At 42.2% G+C, this 18,697-nt stretch overlaps 1 protein-coding gene across 7 annotated transcripts; it reads left to right on the forward strand.

The window, feature by feature from the left end:
• The first annotated feature begins 2,817 nt into the window (after positions 1-2,817).
• On the forward strand, positions 2,818-13,798 carry LOC308469416 (uncharacterized protein). 7 transcript variants are annotated; one of them, XM_080991851.1, is made up of 6 exons: positions 2,879-2,968; positions 4,516-5,163; positions 6,115-6,314; positions 6,416-6,576; positions 9,011-9,153; positions 10,794-13,798. In XM_080991851.1, the coding sequence occupies exons 5-6, from the start codon at positions 9,081-9,083 to the stop codon at positions 13,070-13,072; spliced, it is 2,352 nt and encodes a 783-aa protein (XP_080847977.1). In that variant the 5' UTR covers positions 2,879-2,968; positions 4,516-5,163; positions 6,115-6,314; positions 6,416-6,576; positions 9,011-9,080; the 3' UTR covers positions 13,073-13,798. The 7 variants fall into 7 exon arrangements, with proteins under 7 accessions (XP_080847978.1, XP_080847977.1, XP_080847974.1 ...); XM_080991848.1 differs by lacking the exon at positions 6,416-6,576; XM_080991854.1 differs by lacking the exon at positions 6,416-6,576 and having other exon boundaries at positions 10,797-13,798.
• The last annotated feature ends 4,899 nt before the right edge of the window (positions 13,799-18,697 follow it).

Here is an 18,697-nt window from a genome sequence, read left to right on the forward strand (position 1 = left end):
GCCTACCCTACTGTGGGAAAGCCTGGGTGAGTGACACCGTAATGAATTGAAGATGTATTCCGCTCAGCCCTGTGTTTGTTTGTGTGTGATGTTTAGTTTTGGGTTGGTTTGTTCTAACAGCCGGTTGGTGCAATGGCATTTTGTTCCTTAATAAATTATCTCAAATGAGCTTCAAGGAAATGTCCAGAATTTAATTATGGAAAAGGTACTCATCTTCAAGTGGAATACAGCACAAGAGAATAAAATCAGGAAAAGGAGCCATTATAAATTATTTAAAACCTCAATAAATAATCCTCAGTTCTTTCACCAGCTGCCCAGACACCAAGCAAAACATCCCTGCTTAACAAGAACGTTTTATTGTCACCCGAGGAAGAAAGCTTATTTCAGATAACAAATCCTGGCCTCCGTTCAGACTGTATTGCTGAGGTTCCTTCTGCACCAAGTTCAGGAGTAAACCCTGCTTTCTCTTCTCTCTGTCTCTCTCCCCCAACAGATAATGCCAGGAGGAAACATTTCTGAGCAGACTGACTGGTGTTTCCTGCTTGGCAGGGGGTTGGACTCGATGGCCCTTGTGGTCTCTTCCAACTCTATGATTCCATGATTCTATGAGTTCCGCTTTGTCCTCCAGTCTCAAGTCCATAATGCATGTGCACCAAGTTTAGTTTAGTACAGTGGTGCCTCGCAAGACGAATGCCTCGCAAGACGGAAAACTCACAAGACGAAAGGGGTTTTTGTTTTTTGAGCTGCTTCGCAAGACGATTTTCCCTATGGGCTTGCTTCGCAAGACGGAAACGTCTTGCAAGTTTGTTTCCTTTTTCTTAACACCGTTAATACAGTTGCGACTTGACTTCGAGGAGCAACTCATAGAACGCGGTGTGGTAGCCTTTTTTGAGGTTTTTGAAGACTTTGGTGATTTTTGAAGCTTTTCCAAAACTTTTCCGACACCGTGCTTTGCAAAACGAAAAAAATCGCAAGACGACAAAACTCGCGGAACGAAATCATTTTGTCTTGCGAGGCACCACTGTACTTGAAAATCACAGCACCATTGATCTTTAGGAGCATATTGTTTAAACAGGCCCATTTTTGCGGGCGGACCCCAAACTCTAGTACAAGGGTTCCCAAACTGTGGTCTGTGGTGGTTTGTATGAAATATTGATTTTAATTGTATTTCTGGTGTATCAAGAAATGGAGGGTACATTTCATCATATGTGGTGGACATGTAAATCAGCAAAGGATTTATGGGAGATGATCTATAACAATATAGATGATATATAATGAAATGGAGGGGGGTGTTTTAAAGGACTTATATAAAAAGACCAGAAATCTCCTTATTAGGAATATTACGATGTCCTCACAGATCAAAATGATTTGTTACTTGACGCAATCACAGCAGCCCAAATGATATATGCTTGGAAATGGACAGAGGGAACAACGCCAACGAAGGAGGAATGGCAAATGAAATTGATGGAACGTGTGGAATTAGCAAATATGAATTATAGAAGAAGAGACCAGGAAGGTGAAGTATTTAAGGAGGAGTGAAAAATGTTTGCAGAATATCTGAAAAATCATGTCAAACAGGTTAAGCAGGGTTGGAGTAAATTCAGCAGTTTAAAGTATATGAAGATGTAATGCGGAGGGAGAGGGGAAATTATGGAGTAATAAGAATATGCAGTTGTAATGCGTTAATATCTAGAACCATGAAAGGGGGGAAGGGAAGTCAGTGACTATGACTGTGTGAGTAAATTGAACGGAATATGAAAACTTGTAATGGAAAGAGAGAGAGAATGAGAATGCAGTGCCAGGGCTCTGGCATCATACTAGAGTCCTTCCTCCATCCTACTGAAGCTAGTTCTTCTTTTGTTTCTTACTTTGTCTTTCCTTGTGCCATGGAATTCCAATTGTATTACCAATAAAATGTAATATGAGAAATAAGATTCAATAGAAGAAATAGAAGAAGAAATAAAAATGCAATTAAACTAACATGCAGCATCTACCACAGTGCATTACAGTTGCTACAACAGATGGAAAAGGCATTAAGTGGTCCACCAAGGCCACCAGAAATTTTCATGTGATCTGGTTTCAAGTGACACAAATGTGTGAATCGGGATAAGGCAGATTCCTATGTTCCTTTGTTCTGAGGTTTCTACAGTGCCGGGTTCAGAAACAAACCCTGTCTTCCCCTTTCTCTTCCTCTGTGAGCAGATGATACCAGGAACAAAGTTTTCTGCCTGGGTTGTGGTCACAGCTTTGCCCTCCCGTTTTAAGCCTTAATTTGAACACGAAACACACGTTTTGTACTTGAGCCTCACCCCACACACAGACACCCACTCACACCACCTATCTACACAATTTATTGTTGTGTTTTATTTTATCCTGGAGTGGTTTAATTCCTTTTTGTTGCCCAGTGCTATGGTGATTTGAATTGTTTTTCAACAGTACAGTTTTAAGTAGTTTTTTAAAAAGCACTCTTCTAGATCCTCATAAACAGCAGCTTACCTGGGTCTCAACACGAAGCATTTTTACTCAAACTTCTGCTTAAAAACTTCCAAGGAAGGAGATTCTGCAACCTCCCAAAGGAGACCATTCCCACAGTTGAACAGCTCTTTTTATCAGAAAGTTCTTTCGTAAGTCTAGTTGGACTCTCCTTATATTGTATTGTACCGTATATCAAACTTGAGTCCAGGTGTTGTTAGACTACAACTCCCATAATCCCTAGCTAGCAGGTCCAGTGGTCAGGGATGGTGGGAATTGTAGTCCCAAAAAAACCAGGGAGGGGAAAGTTTGAGAAACACTGGAAGATACTACATCCCCCAGAAGGCTTTGGGTCTGGATAAGAAAGACCGCTAGGCGTGGGAAGTCCCACAATGCAACAGGCTCTCTGGTAGAAGCATTTCCCGCACTGCAGGTCGCTTTGGGAGCTCATCACGGAAGAGAAGCTGCATCTGACTCATGTAACAGATGAATGCGGGTGAGAAGCAAGAGAGGGAAGATACGGGTCTAAGGGTTTATCCACACTTACACTTGAATCCCCCACCCCACCCCCAAAACGGCTCTATTGTGCTCAGTTACAGGAGCAAGCAGCAATTCAGATTTTCCCCAGTTTGGCCTTTAATCCAACCTATCTCTAAAGAGCAGGTTTTTCCCTTGGAAAGGAGTGGGATAAGGGGAAAACTGCCCAGACATGTACTTTCCTAAGCAGATGTGTGAAGAAAAGAGTGGGGAGAGGCTGAATTGTAGAATCAAAAGAATTGAGAGTTGGAAGGGGATCTGAGGGCTATCTAATCCAAACCCTGCAATAGAGCCATTGGAATATGCAGTGGTAATGCGTAGATATCTAGAACCATGGAAGGGGGGGAGGGAAGTTGATGACTATGATTGTGTGAGTAAATTGAATGGAATATGAAAACTTGTAATGGAAAAAAGCACATTAAAAAAAATTGAAAAAGAGAATGCAGTGTCAGGGCTCTAGCACCAAACCAGAGCCCTTGCTCTGCCCTCCCCGAAGCCAGATATAGTCATACCTCGGGTTAAATATGCTTCAGGTTGAGTGTTTTCAGGTTACGCTCCCCAGCAACCCGGAAGTAACGGAATGCATTACTTCTGGGTTTTGCCGCTCTTGCATGCGCAGACGCTCAAAATGACGTCACGCAAATGCGCGGAAGAGGCAAAATATGACCCGCACATGCTCAGACGCACAGTCGTGGGTTACGTTCTACTCAGGATGCGAATGGGGCTCCGGAACGGATCCCGTTCGCATCCAGAGGTACCACTGTAATTGTAATTCTGGTTTTTCTTTTGCCTCTTATATTGTCTTTTCTTGTGCCATGGAATTCCAATTGTAATAGCAATAAAATGAAATATAAAAATAAGATTCAAAATAATAAATAAAAGAAGTAATTAAAATGCAACTGAACAAACATACAGCATCTGTTTTTCAACAGTCTACAGTTTTAAGTTCTGTTTTTTTAAAAAAACACCCTCCCAGATCCCATAAATGACAGCTTACATAGGGCTCAGCTGCAAGCATTGTTTCTCAAACTTGAGGTGTTTTTGGACTACAACTCCCATCATCCCTAGCTAGCAAGACCAATGGTCAGGAATGATGGGAGTTTGTAGTCTAGCATTGTTTGGGTGGGTGCCTAAGTTTGATAAATACTGGAAGAGACTGCATCTCCCAGAAGGCTTTGGGTTTGGATAAGAAAGAAGACAAGGACTGGGCAGCCCCAGAATGCAATGGGATTTTGTTTTCTCCCCTCAGCCCTCTTTCTCAAGGAATCTTCTTGGTGGGAAGGGGAGGACGCAGAACAATATTGTTGTGATAAGGAAAATTAGGGGGGTGTTTGCAGGGTGTCCTTAGGGAGTTTTGGGAAGAGAAGCTGCAGCTGACTTGTGTAATGTTATATATAACATATATGTGAATGAGTGAGTGGTGCAAGGGCTCAGGTAGCATCCTAGAGCCCCTCTGCCTTCCTTAAGCCAAATAATTATATTTATTGTGCTTCTTTTGTTTAATAGAATCATAGAATCTTTGGACTGGAAGGGGTCCTGAGGGTCATCTAGTCTAACCCCCTGCAATGCAGGAATCTCAGCTAACGCATCCATGACAGAGGGCCATCCAACCTCTGCTTAAAAACCTCCAAGGAAGGAGATTCTGCAACCTCCCGAGGGAGACCGTTCCCACGGTCAAACAGCTCTTATTATCAGAAAGTTCTTTCGTACGTCTAGTTGGAATCTCCTTATATCATATTGTACTGTATATCAAACTTTAGTCCCCAGGTGTTGTTGGACTACAACTCCCATCATTCTTTGCTTGCAGGACCAGGGACCAGGGATTATGGGAATTGTAGTCCAAAAAAACAGGAGCAAGATTGAGAAACACTGGAAGATACTACATCTCCCAGAAGGCTTTGGGTCTGGAAAAGAAAGAACGCCAGGCGTGGGAAGCCCCACAATGCAATGGGCTCTTGCTTTCTCCCCTGAGTCCTCCTTATCAGGGCAGGAAGTGGAGGAGGAAAAACAAGGGGTTTGCAATAGGACTTTAGAGGGAAAAGCCTTTCTGTGAAGGCTGCACATGGGGCAGGATGGAAGTCGCTTGAAAGGTGTCCTTTGGGAGCTCATCACAGAAGAGAAGCTGCAGCTGAATTGTGTAACAGGTGAATGTGGGTGAGAAGCCGGAAAGGGAAGACACGGGTCTAAGGGCTTATCCACACTTACTCTTGAATCCCCCCCCCATAAAAACTGCTCTTTCGTGCTCAAAGGAGCAAGCAGCCATTCAGATGTCCCCCAGATTGGCCTTTGATCCAGCTTACCCATAAAGAGCAGGTTTTTGGTAGTTGTAGTGCAAAAACACCAGGGGACTCAAGTTTGGGAAACTATGCTTGCAGGAGAGGAGCAAGGGAGAAACTGCCCAGACATGTGCTTTCCTAAGCGGATGTGTGAAGAAAAGAGTAGGGAGAGGCTGAATCATAGAAGCAAAGAATTGTAGAGTTGGAAGGGGATCTGAGGGTCATCTAGTCTAACCCCCTGCAATGGAGCCAGTGGAATATGCAGTTGTAATGGGTAGATATCTAGAACCATGGAAGGGGGGAGGGAAGTTGATGACTATGATTGTGTGAGATAATTGAATGGAATATGAAAACTTGTAATGGAAAAAAGCATATATATATTTTTAAGAGAATGCAGTGCCAGGGCTCTGGCACCATACCAGAGCCCTTGCTCTGCCCTACAACTCCCATCATCCCTAGCTAGCAAGACCAGTGGTCAGGAATGATGGGAGTTTGTAGTCTAACATTGATTGGGTGGGTACCTAAGTATGATAAATACTGGAAGAGACTATATCTCCCAGAAGGCTTTGGGTCTGGATAAGAAAGGAGAGGAGGCAGAACAATATTGTTGTGATAAGGAAAAGCACATCGGGGGGGGGTCGCTTGCAGGGTGCCCTTAGGGAGTTTTGGGAAACGAAGCTGCAGTCGACTCTTGTAATGTTATTTATAATGTATATATGAATGAATGAATGAATGAGTGGTGCAAGGGCTCAGGTAGCATCCCAGAGCCCCTCACTCCGCCTTCCTTTAGCCAGATAATTATATTTCTTTTGCGTCTTTTGTTTAATAGAGTCATAGAATCTTGGGGCTGGAAGGGTTCCCGAGGGTCATCTAGTCCAACCCCCTGCAATGCAAGAAACTCAGCTAACGCATCCATGACAGATGGCCATCCAATCTCTGCTTAAAAACTTCCAAGGAAGGAGATTCTGCAACCTCCCGAGGGAGACCGTTCCCACGGTTGAACAGCTCTTATTATCAGAAAGTTCTTTCGTAAGTCTAGTTGGAATCTCCTTATATCATATTGTACTGTATATCAAACTTGAGTCCCCAGTTGTTGTTGGACTACAACTCCCATAATCCTTTGCTTGCAGGACCAGTGGTCAGGAATGATGAGACTTTGTAGGGTGGGTACCCAAATTTGAGAAACACTGGAAGAAACTTCATCTCCCAGAAGGCTTTGGGTCTGATAAGAAAGTAGGCTTGAGAAGCCCCACAGTGCAATGCACTTTTGCTTTCTCCCATCAGTCCTCAGGTACTCTTCTTGGCAGGAAGGGGAAGAGGCGGAACAGGATTGTTGTGATAAGGAAAAGCACATTGGAGAAAGACAGAGGTCACTTTCAGGGTTTCCTGTGGGAGTTTATCACAGAAGAGAAGCTGCAGATTACTCTTGTAACGGGTGAATGTGAGTGAGAAGCAGGAGAGGGGAGATATGGGTCTAAGGGCTTATCCACACTTTCTCTTGAATCCCCCAGCCCACCACCAAAACTGCTCTTTCGTGCTCAGTTAGAGGAGCAAGCAGCAATTCAGATTTCCCCCAGATTGACCTTTGATCCAGCCTATCCCTAAAGTGCAAGTTTTTCCCTTGAAAAGCAGCGGAGCAAGGGGGAAACTGCCCAGACATGTGCTTTCTTAAGCAGATGTGTGAGGGAAAGAGTGGGGAGAGGCTGAATAGTAGAATCAAAAGAATTGTAGAGTTGGAAGGAGATCTGAGGGGCATCTAGTCCAACCCCCTGCAAAGGAGCCATTGGAATATGCAGTTGTAATGGGTAGATATCTAGAACCATGGAAGGGTGGGGGGAGTTGATGACTATGATTGTGTGAGTAAATTGAATGGAATATGAAAACTTGTAATGGAATAAAAGCATAAATATATATATATTAAGAGAATATATATATTAAGAGAATGCAGTGCCAGGGCTCTGGCACCATACCAGAGCCCTTGCTCTGTCATCCCCGAAGCCAGATAATTGTAATTCTGCTGTTTCTTTTGCTTCTTATATTGGCCTTTGATCCAACCTATCCTAAAGAGCAAGTTTTCCCCTGGAAAGGAGTGGGGCAAGGCAGAAACTGCTCAGACACATGCTTTCCTAAGCGGATGTGTGAGGGAAAGAGCAGGGATAGGTAGAATTGGAGAGTACGGAACTATGGAAGGGAGGAAGGGAAGTCAATGACCATGATTGTGTGAGTAAATCAATGGGATATGAAAACTTGTAATGAAAAAGGCACAAATAATTGTGTGGATAGATAGATAGATAGATAGATAGATAGATAGATAGATAAGGCGTTGCCAGGGCTCTGGCACCATCCCAGAGCCCTCACTCCACCCTCCCGAAGTCAGATGATTGCATTTCTGTGTTTTTTTGTTTGTGTCCTTTTTTGTATTTTCTTTTGCCATAGAATTCAGATTGTAATGCCAAGTTCAGCTAAGTCATACATTACATTGCAACCTCTGCTTGAAAACCTTCATGGAAAGTGAGGTGTGTATGTGAGAGAAAAGGGGGATGTGAAGCCCCCTCAGATATTGTTTCTAAAATTGGTGGATGCAGTCTGCAGCAGTATCACTGGAAATAATTGGTGGTGTATCAAAATTGGCTTATTTAAATTGCTGGTTGGTAAAATCAAAAACTTATTAGCATACCATTTACAAGAGGGCCCCCGAGATTTCGACTGCCTAGGGGCCTCCACAGAGTTCAATCCTGCGCTGGTGGGGGCAGGAAAACAATAGGGATTTTCAGGACATAGACTTCCCATAAGAAGCTTCTGGTTGTGGTGGGTAGATTGGCAGACAGGATTGTTGGGTTGCCATGCACCCGGAACTTCCTGGAAATAGCCAGGATTCAGCTGTCGGAAATGGTGTCTGGGCGGAAATTGCTGTAATGTCCGGAAAAACCCAGATGTACAGAAACCCATGTCAGAAGTGTAGAATTTAGTGAATTTCCATGGGGGGGAAAAAGCTCGAAAACTTGTGTCCGGATTTTCACTTTTTGAAATATGGCAACCCTAAGGATCAGTGAGACACACTGACAAGTGTGAAGTTGAAACAAGAGTGTTTTGAAAGAGGAGGAGAAACTTCACCCTTTCCACTAAACTTCACCCCTTCCACTAAAATTATGCCATGCATAATTTTATAAATTTCTATCGTGTCACCTCTCACTTTGCTTTTCTGAAAAGCCCCAAATGCTTTTTGACGTGAGGCGACCTGTATTATTCCAAATGCAGCTGCACCATAGATTTGTATAATGGCACTATGATATTGTATGGAGAATTTGCCTTTTTCACAGACTCCATACACACACTGGACCAAAACCTTTGAGCTGTTCACTATGACCCCAAGGTCTTCTTGCTGGTCAGTCAAATGCCAGTAGGTTTCCGAGCACAATTCAAAGTGTTGGTTCAATTCAAAATGTTGGGCGGCTGCCCTCCCATCAGATGTCAAGGAAATAAAGAACTATCTGACTTTTAGAACACATCTGAAGGTAGCCCTGTTTAGGGAAGTTTTCAATGTTTGATATTTTCTTGTGCTTTTAATTCTGTTGGGAGCCACCCAGAGTGGCTGGGGAAATCCAGCCAGATGGGTGGGGTATAAGTAAATTATTATTATTATTATTATTATTATTATTATTATTATTATTATTAATCCCATAGGCGAATGAGAGGCCAATGCTAAAAGTTCTATTTTCATACAGGGTGGTAAAAAGAGGCGGTCCCACATCCGTCGTGATCCTCCGCCAAGCCGTCAGTTGAAAACCAAGGAGAATGATGCAGAAGCGCCTTTCCCTGGGAGCGATGTTATTGCTGGAACACTCCTACTGTCGCCCAGCCAGTCCAGGTAGGTCAGCGACTAAATGGTTTTCACATGCGTATGCCCTGTGGAACACCTTCCCATCTTCTTTTAGAAGACATCTGAAGGCAGCCCTGTTTAGGGAAGTTTTTAATGTTTGAAGGTTTATTCTGTTTTTAGTCTTCTGTTGGGAGCCGCCCAGAGTGGCTGGGGAAACCCATCCTGTTGGGCAGCGTATAAGTAATAAAGTTGTTGTTGTTGTTGTTAAAGAGGAATCCAGAGGTCATTGTGCATCGGGGAATCTTCTGGAATGGAGAAATAAGGAGCAATTTATGCAGACAGTGACATTATGCCACAGACTATGCCAGAGGAGAGTGTCACACTCACCAAAGGCAGGTTAAGGGGAACACCAAGCCAAGAGGGAGCTGCTGGGGGCACCACAACAATGAGGAACATTGGAAGGGGAGAGTTGTTTGGGGCACCGAATTTTGGTGTTTCACAGGGTGGTGTTGAAATTTCAAAGCCCTCACACCTTCCTTGTGCAGCTCAATGTAGCTTTCAAGGTGGGGTGGGGGTGCGATTGTAACAACCTACCACTACCTCCTGACAAAGTATAATAATAATAATAATAATAATAATAATAATAATAATAATAATTTATTTATATCCCACCCTCCCCAGCCAAAGCCGGGCTCAGAGCAGCTAACAACAATAAAAGTAACACAGCATTCTAAAATCAATTCAAAATCAAATTAATGGCAAGCATTGGGCCAGAGTTCTGTGAGGACTACCAAAGGAGGGGTCAGGCTGTGCCTTGGCCAAAGGCCTGGTGGAACCGCTCTGTCTTGCGGAAAGATGTCAAGTCCTGCAGGGCCCTAGTCTCTTGTGACAGAGCATTCCACCAGATCGGGGCCACAGCTGAAAAAAGCTGTGTTTGGAAAAGTTTGGAAGTTTAGTCACCTTCATGGAATGCCAGCAAGGAACATCAAAAATGTTGCTGGGAACCTGACCCCAATGATAAGATGATCTGGATGGCAGCCTTGTACACTCACATGCACATCCTGAAAAGCCACCTGTGTGAGGGAGAGACTTCATCAGGCAAGGCCTTCTTCCACCTGCCTTGTCCCATCCTCCAGTCTCTGGTTCTCAATTTTTTTATTCTATTATGTTATGCACTGTGGCTTGCTGTTGTGTTAATGATTGTAGCTTGGAAGTTATTTATTGTAATTGTTAAGAGTGGGTTTCTGTTTAATTTTTATATGCTGATATTTAATATTATTCTATACTATTCTAGTGATTGTTGAATGCTAATTTATTTGATGTGGGTTGCTTATTTTAAAGTTATGTTTTATTATCACATTAGATTGTTATAGTGTATGTTCTTTGTTTCTTCAGCTTGTAAACCGCCTTGGGTATCGTAAGATAGAAAGACGGTTTACAAATCAAAAGTGATGATGATGACTAAAGTGAGGCCACTTTGTGTGAAGAACAAAGGGGCTGTGGGCATTATGCCCAAATCTGGGCCTACCCCTGGCTACACTTAATGTAAATTGTGGGGGGTTGTGAGAGCTTTCACAGGTTCAGGCTTCATATCTTGCATATCATAGCACAACCATTATTCAGTTTGTATTGTGTGGTTCCTTCTCTTCCAGACTCAGACTAACTTTCCACCCTTCTCTCTCTCTAAGCAGATGACACCAGCAGAAAATATACCTGCCCAATCTGTGGCGAGTGCTTTGCCTCCACGTTGGCTCTTGCCAGACACCAGAGAATCCACACAGGAGAGAAGCCCCAGAACGGCAGTGAGAGTGGGGAATGTTTTGGTCAGAGTTCAGGGCTTTTGAGCCACCAAAGTACCCGCCAAAGAGAAAAACCCCATAAGTGTGCAGAGTGTGGGGAAACGTTTTCTCATCGATCTGTCCTTCAGCTCCATCGGAAGGTTCATGCAGCAGACAACTCCTATCACTGCCGTAAGTGTGGAGAGAAACATTCCCCACTCTCGGATTTTGTGAAGCATCTCAGAGCCCACGCAAGAATAAAACCGTACAAATGCTTGGAGTGTGGGAAATGTTTCCCTCAGGAATTGCAGCTTTGTGAACACCAGAGAGTCCACACAGGAAATAAACGACACAAATACTTACAGTCTGAGACGAGCTTTTCTAGACGGCGGCAACTGGTGAGACGTCAGCAGATCTATAAGGGGGGTAAACCCTATAAGTGCATGAAATGTGGCAAATCGTTTGCTCAGCACACTGTCCTTGTGATCCATCGGAGGGGCCACTCGGGAAAGAAACCATATAAATGCTTGGAGTGTGGGGGAAATTTCCCTAGCCGATCAGTTTTTGTGAAACATCAGAGAATCCACACAGGGCCCCACAGATGTGATGGGTGCGGGAAAAGTTTTCTCTGGAGATCACAGCTTCTTGTACACCAGAAAATCCCCACAGGACAGAAATGCCACAAATGCAGTGATTGTGAGTCATCCTTCTCTTGTAGGCCACAACTTGTTATTCATCAGCGAACCCATTCAGGAGAAAAGCCTCATATGTGCTTGGAGTGTGGGAAACGCTTCCCCACAAAATCAGATCTTGTTCAACACCAGATAATCCACCCAGGAAAGAAACCCTATCAATGCACAGAGTGTGGGAAATGTTTTCTTGATAAATCTGCCCTTTTGAGCCATCAGGCGGTTCACAGTGGAGAGAGGCCCCATAAATGTGTGGAGTGTGGGGAAAGGTTTGTTTCGCCGTCAGAACTTGAAATCCATCAGGGAATCCACACAGGAGAGAAACCCTACAAATGCAGGGAATGTGGAAAATGCTTTGCCGGCCTAGCAGACCTTGATGAACACCAGAGAGTGCACACAATAAAGGGGCCTTATGAATGTAGAGATTGTGGGAAATGTTTTTCTACTTCATCACATCTTAATAGACATAAGAAAGCCCACCCAGGGAAGCCATATATATGTTTGGAATGTGGAATGATATTTTCTCATTCACATACCCTTAAGGGGCACCAGAAAAAGCATACAGTAAATAGATGCCATGAATGCTTGGAATGTGGGAAATGTTTTTCTAGGAGAGACGGCCTTGTGACTCATCAGAGAATCCACACAGGGGAGAAGCCCTACAAATGCTCAGTGTGTGGGAAATGCTTTTCAAGGAGAGAGAGTCTTGTAAAACATCGGAGAGTCCACCCAGGTGAGATATCCTATAAATGCACAGAGTGTGAGGAATGTTTTACCAGCGAATCACAGTTTATCATCCATCAGAAAAGTCATGCAGGAAAGAAACCCAACAAATGCACGGAATGTGGAAAAGTCTTTACCAAGAGTAAGAACCTTCGTAGACACGAGAGAAATCATACTCATTTGGAACCCTACAAATGCGTGGAATGTCGAAAACACTTTGCCAGCCTAGCAGAACTTGATGAACACCAGAGAGTGCACATAGGAGAGGGGCCTTATAAATGTGAAGATTGTGGGAAATGTTTTTCTGTTTCAGCACATCTTATGAGACATAAGAGAATTCACCCAAGAAAGCCATATATATGTTTGGAATGTGGAATGATATTTTCTCATTCACATACCCTTAAGGGGCACCAGAAAAAGCATACAGTAAATAGATGCCATAAATGCTTGGAATGTGGGAAATGTTTTTCTAGGAAACACTGTCTTGTGCTTCATCAGAGAACCCACACAGGGGAAAAGCCCTACAAATGCTCAGAGTGTGGGAAATTCTTTTCGAGAAGAGACGGTCTTCTGAAACATCAGCGAATCCACACAGGAAAGATAGTCTATAAATGCACAGAGTGTGAGGAATGTTTTGCTAGCGAATGGCGGCTTATGATCCATCAGAAGACCCATGCAGGAGATAAACCTTACAAATGCACAGAATGTGGACAATTATTTACCAAGAGTAAGAACCTTCGTAGGCATGAGAGAAATCATAATAAATCGGAACCCTAGAAAGCATATCTCATAATCCCTTGGACAATCAATACAGGAGACAAGCCCTACAAATGCTTGGAGTGTGAAAAATGTTTTTTTCTGAAAAGTTGGAGCTTCTTATACCCAAGAGAGTCCACACAGGAGAGAGGCCTTACCAGTGTGTAGAGTGTGGGAAATGTTTCTCACAGAGAAACCTTAAAAAACACCAGAGACTCCATAAAGAATAGAAAGCATATAAATGTTGGGAGTGCGGGAAATGTTATTTAAATAAGATTTTGTTACAGATTTTTAGTAATACAATAAGATAAAAGAAACAAATCTAAATAAAAAACAGAAACAAAGAGAGACGGATAAGAGAAAATACCAAAGGAAAACAACAATATAGAAGAAAAGAAAAGAGAAAACGACTTCTGATTCTCCCAATCTGTTACATAAAATAAATTATTAAAAATATTCACCCTAGAATGACATCCAACAGATCTACTTTCTGTTAGGTAATATTTTCCCAGTCTTCTATTCCAAATGTATCTGATTAGTTCATATTCCTTTATAAACAAAAAGTCCAGAGGGGGTTCTCTAATTATTGCTATTAATAAATTTCAGCAATCATTTTCCTCTAAACAAACATATGAACTTTACCTCTATTAACTTCAACCATTCCTCCATATTAAATGTTAAAATATCTTTCCATCTTTGTCCACACAAGAGTTTATTTTATTTATATATTAAAATAGTACGCCACAATCCTTTTTTATTGTGTATTCATTAACTGAATTTCCAGGTTGTAGACAGAGACCTTTCTCTCTCAACTCTGTCTCTGTTGGCTCAGGGTCTCTCTTCATTTCTCCATCCATGGCTTCATTCCACTCCTCCGACATCACAACAATTCTACTTTTTAATTCCTCTAAACACCTCTGCGAAGAGCTTTTCCATTTTCTGGCAACCCTTTATCGAAATTGCTCCCTGAAGTCTCTGTGTCCTCTTTGTTTCCATTTTCCATTTCATCCTTCTCTCTCTCTCTCTATCTCAGTTCTTATTTGATTTTTCAAATACAGATTTACAACAAAACCAAATACATTTCCATATACAGAGTTTTCTCCGAATCTTGAGACACCCCCATCCCCTCCATGGGTCCTAATGTCTGCATTTTCAACTGCTTATTATTATCAAATCTATATTTTATATCTATCCATATTATCCATCGAATTTGTTACATTACAAGTGAGATTAAAATCCTGCTAATGTTTTCATTTGCTTACGGTAGTCTCCTAAATAAATTATAAATTTTCCCCATTCTTTCTTGAACTTTTTGTCTTCTTGGTTCCTGAACTTTCCAGTCAGTTTTGCCATTTTGGCATAGTCCAACAGCTTGATTTACCATTCTTCTCTGGGCGGGATTTTGTCTTCGTTCCACCTCTAGGCTAGTAGCATCCATGTGGCTCTTGTCACATGCATAAAAGGTTTTCCTCCTTATAAAAAAAGCTGCTGGTTTTTTTATATATACAAAAGTTATTTTAAACATTTTTTTCAATTCATTATATATCATCTCCCAGAAAGCTTTTATTACCTCGCACAGCCACCACATATGATAAAAGGTACCTTCTTTCTCTTTACATTTCCAGCAGGTATTTGTACTGGTTCTATACATTGTTGCTAGCTTACTAGGAGTCACCGACCACCGGTACATCATTTTCATATAGTTTTCTTTCAGCCCTAAATTTCAAATCTGTTTTCCATAACTTTTCCCAACCTGCAATCTGAATGTTGTGCCCCAAGTCCTTTGCTCAGTGTATCATTACAGATTTGACCTGTTCATCTCTTGTGTGCTATTCCAAGAGCAATCTGTACAAAATATACATACAAAAATGTAGCATTTCATCCTTCTCTAGTCCACTTTCATTCCCCATTTCATTAAACTCGGCTCTAATCATTTCTATTTGCTCATTAGGAGGATGCCAACAGTCACTGGAATGCCCAATGACATGTTTGCCATAAGGAATGTGCTTGATCTTATTAACAATTCAATCTCATTGTTGTTGTTTAGTCCTATCCGACTCTTTGTGACCCCCCTGGACCAGAGCACGTCAGGCACTCCTGTCTCCCACTGCCTCCCGCAGCTTAGTCAGACTCATGTTGGTAGCTTCGAGAACACTGTCCAACCATCTCATCCTCTGTCGTCCCCTTCTCCTTGTGCCCTCCATCTTTCCCAACATCAGGGTCTTTTCCAGGGAGTCGTCTCTTCTCATGAGGTGGCCAAAGTATTGGAGCCTCTGCTTCAGGATCTATCCTTCCAGTGAGCACTCAGGGCTGATTTCCTTCAGAATGGATAGGTTTGATCTTCTTGCAGTCCATTGGACTCTCAAGAGTCTCCTCCAGCACCATAATTCAAAAGCACCCATTTTTTTGGCGATCAGCCTTCTTTATGGTTCAGCTCTCACTTCCATACATCACTACTGGGAAAACCATAGCTTTTACTATACGGACCTTTGTTGGCAAGGTTGATGTCTCTGCTTTTTAAGATGCTGTCTAGGTTTGTCATTGCTTTTCTCCCAAGAAGCAGGCGTCTTTTAATTTCGTGACTGCTGTCACCATCTGCAGTGATCATGGAGCCCAAGAAAGTAAAATCTCTCACTGCCTCCATTTCTTCCCCTTCTATTTGCCAGGAGGTGATGGGAGCAGTGGCCATGTTCTTCGTTTTTTTGATGTTTAGCTTCAGACCATATTTTGCGCTCGCCTCTTTCACCCTCATTAAAAGGTTCTTTAATTCCTCCTCACTTTGTGCCATCAAGGTTTTGTCATCTGCATATCTGAGGTTGTTGATATTTCTTCCAGCAATCTTAATTCCAGCTTGGGATTCATCCAGCCCAGCCTTTCGCATGATGAATTCTGCATATAAGTTAAATAAGCAGGGAGACAATATACAGCCTTGCCGTACTCCTTTCCCAATTTTGAACCAATCAGTTGTTCCATATCCAGTTCTAACTGTAGCTTCTTGTCCCACATAGAGATTTCTCAAGAGACAGATGAGGTGATCAGGCACTCCCATTTCTTTAAGAACTTGCCATTACTTGGAGGTAATCAGAGATAAAGTCTTGATTGACATGCATAAACTGAGATAACACAAGGAACCAAGGGGAGGGAGTCAATCCCATAACGTGGATTTAATACTATGTGAATACAGTTGTTTGAAATCTTTTTTCCATTTTTATCATCTGTGGTGATTTGGTTTAATTGTGAAAATTAATAAAAATATTTATTAAAAAAGATACAGGTAGGTAGCCGTGTTGGTCTGCCGTAGTCGAATCAAAATAAAAATAAATAAAAAAGATGTGTGCATGCACACAAAAGCTCATACCAATAACAAATTTACTTGGTCTCTAAGGTGCAACTGGAATGAATTTTATTTTATTATTTAAAAAAAGAGGAATAAAAGAGCTTCATAGTATTCTCTCTTATCAAAGCACATTCCAGTGACTTTGTATATTGCAACTTGTGAAGGGGCAGCGGGGAGCAGGAGACGCTCCATTCTATTCCCCAGCATCATTGTGGGGATGACTCTTCCCTTGGTGTCAATTTGCTCTGCATCGGAGTGAAAAGGGAAGAGATGGAGGGAAGGAAGGAAGGAAGGAAGGAAGGAAGGAAGGAAGGAAGGGCTTTCGGGAAACGGCAAGTGAAGGAAATGATTCCAGATCTTCAAATTATACAAGGTTGGATGAGGATGGTAGACAAAGAGAATTTCCCCTGACCATATCTGAAAAGCTCCATGGCACAACATCCCTGTGTGGGAGATGAATCTGAGACTAGTTCGCCTGCCAAAGGTGTGTTGGAAACCCCTTGCAGTATAATCAGTGGGGGTTTTTTTCTGGGGGCTCGTGGGGGGTACGCATACCCTTAAACATTTTGTGAATCAAAAAATGTCCTAGATCTAGGACAAATATTTGCTGGAAATGCAGGGAGGCTGAAGGTACATAGATCCACATGTAGTGGAACTGTAATAAGAGCAGGCAGTTCTGGGAAATGACCTGCAATTGACTTAAATGTTCAAATGCTCTCTCCCTAAGAAACCAGAGGCTGTCCTGCTAAGAATTATGGGAAATGGAATTCCAAAAAAGTATAAGAGAGCACTTATGTACGCCACAGTGGCTGCCAGAATTCTGGTTGCGAAAGGATGGAAGGGAGAGGATATCCCAATCAAATTGGATCGGATTGGCAAAGTAAATTAAGAATATGCTGAATTAGCGAGATTTATCAGCGAGGTTATGAGATATCTCAGATGAAAAAAATTACTAGAGAATGGGATATTTGTAAAGTCTATGTCAAATAATATTGTCAAATGATAAATCCGTTAGCAGGTTTTGATTGAGCTTCTCTGCTTTAAGAAGGACAATTTTACAAAATCTAATGTAAATTAAATAGCAAGGAGAAACAAAGTCAATGTGCGGTTCTAAAGAATTTAATTTGAGAACATAATGGGAAGATCGAATGTCAAGTTTAATTACAAAATTAATTTAATTACAAAATAGTGTACAAACAAGTATCAAACAATGAATGAAGAACTGTTTATTTCTATTTTGTTTATAACATTTACTGAAAATTTTTGTTGTACAATTTTGAAACCAATAAAGCATTTTTTTAAAAAATGTGAATCTAAGTTTGGCCTCATTGGGGGGTAGTATTTCAATATGACCAGGAAAATGAGAATACCCCTAACATTTTTAAAGAAAAAAAGCACTGGGCATTGTTGTTGTTGCACTGGGCATAATGATCCCTGATTGACTGCATTTTGACTCACAAGGTGCAAAGGATTCCTCCTGAGAGTCCTCCTGTGACCTTCAGCTGCAGCCCTCTTAACCTCATTTTCCTGGAAGTTGCCTTCTTTTTTGGCAATCACTCGTAGCCGGGTAAGATTGTCTTCCACGAAAGCAGCGAGTCCATGGAAGCAAGCCCTCGTTGAGCGAATTGGGACTTAAGAGAGTCACGGTTAGCGGGATGGCACCTGTTGTCGTTTTGCACTTCAGAGAAGCCTCATCGACAGTCCCTCGCCTTGGACTGGAGGAAGGGGGACAAGATGGGGGGCAGACCGAACCTCCTGTGCCCTTCTGAGGGTTGGGAGGAAATCGGAGAGGTTGCAACATGGCACCCAGCTGGTCACTGCGAGAACAGCATGGGGGACTAGATGGCCCGCTGGCCTGATCCAGCACAGCTCTTCTTAGGTCATTCTGGCTTATATAAACATATTCTGCCACATCCTTCCTTTAAAGAGCGTTTGATTGCTTATATTGGACTTCATCACGACAGACCTGGGAGGTAGGCTAAGTTGAGAGAGGCTGGCTGCCCAAGATTCTTTTCGTTGCAGAATGCGATGGTGATTTTGGGTGTTTTCCAACAGCCCACAAATGTGCTATAATAATAATAATAATAATAATAATAATAATAATAATAATAATAATTTATTTATACCCTGCCCATCTGGCTGAGTTTCCCCAGCCACTCTGGGAGGCTTCCAATCAAGTGTTAAAAACAATACAGCATTAAATATTAAAAACCTTCCTAAACAGGGCTGCCTTCAGATGTCTTTTAAAGAGAAGATAGCTGCTTATTTCCTTCACATCTGATGGGAGGGCATTCCACAAGGCAGGCACC

The sequence above is a fragment of the Podarcis pityusensis genome (genome assembly GCF_964106645.2).
Source record: "Podarcis pityusensis genome assembly, chromosome: 2".
Classification (NCBI taxonomy): Eukaryota; Metazoa; Chordata; class Lepidosauria; order Squamata; family Lacertidae; genus Podarcis; species Podarcis pityusensis.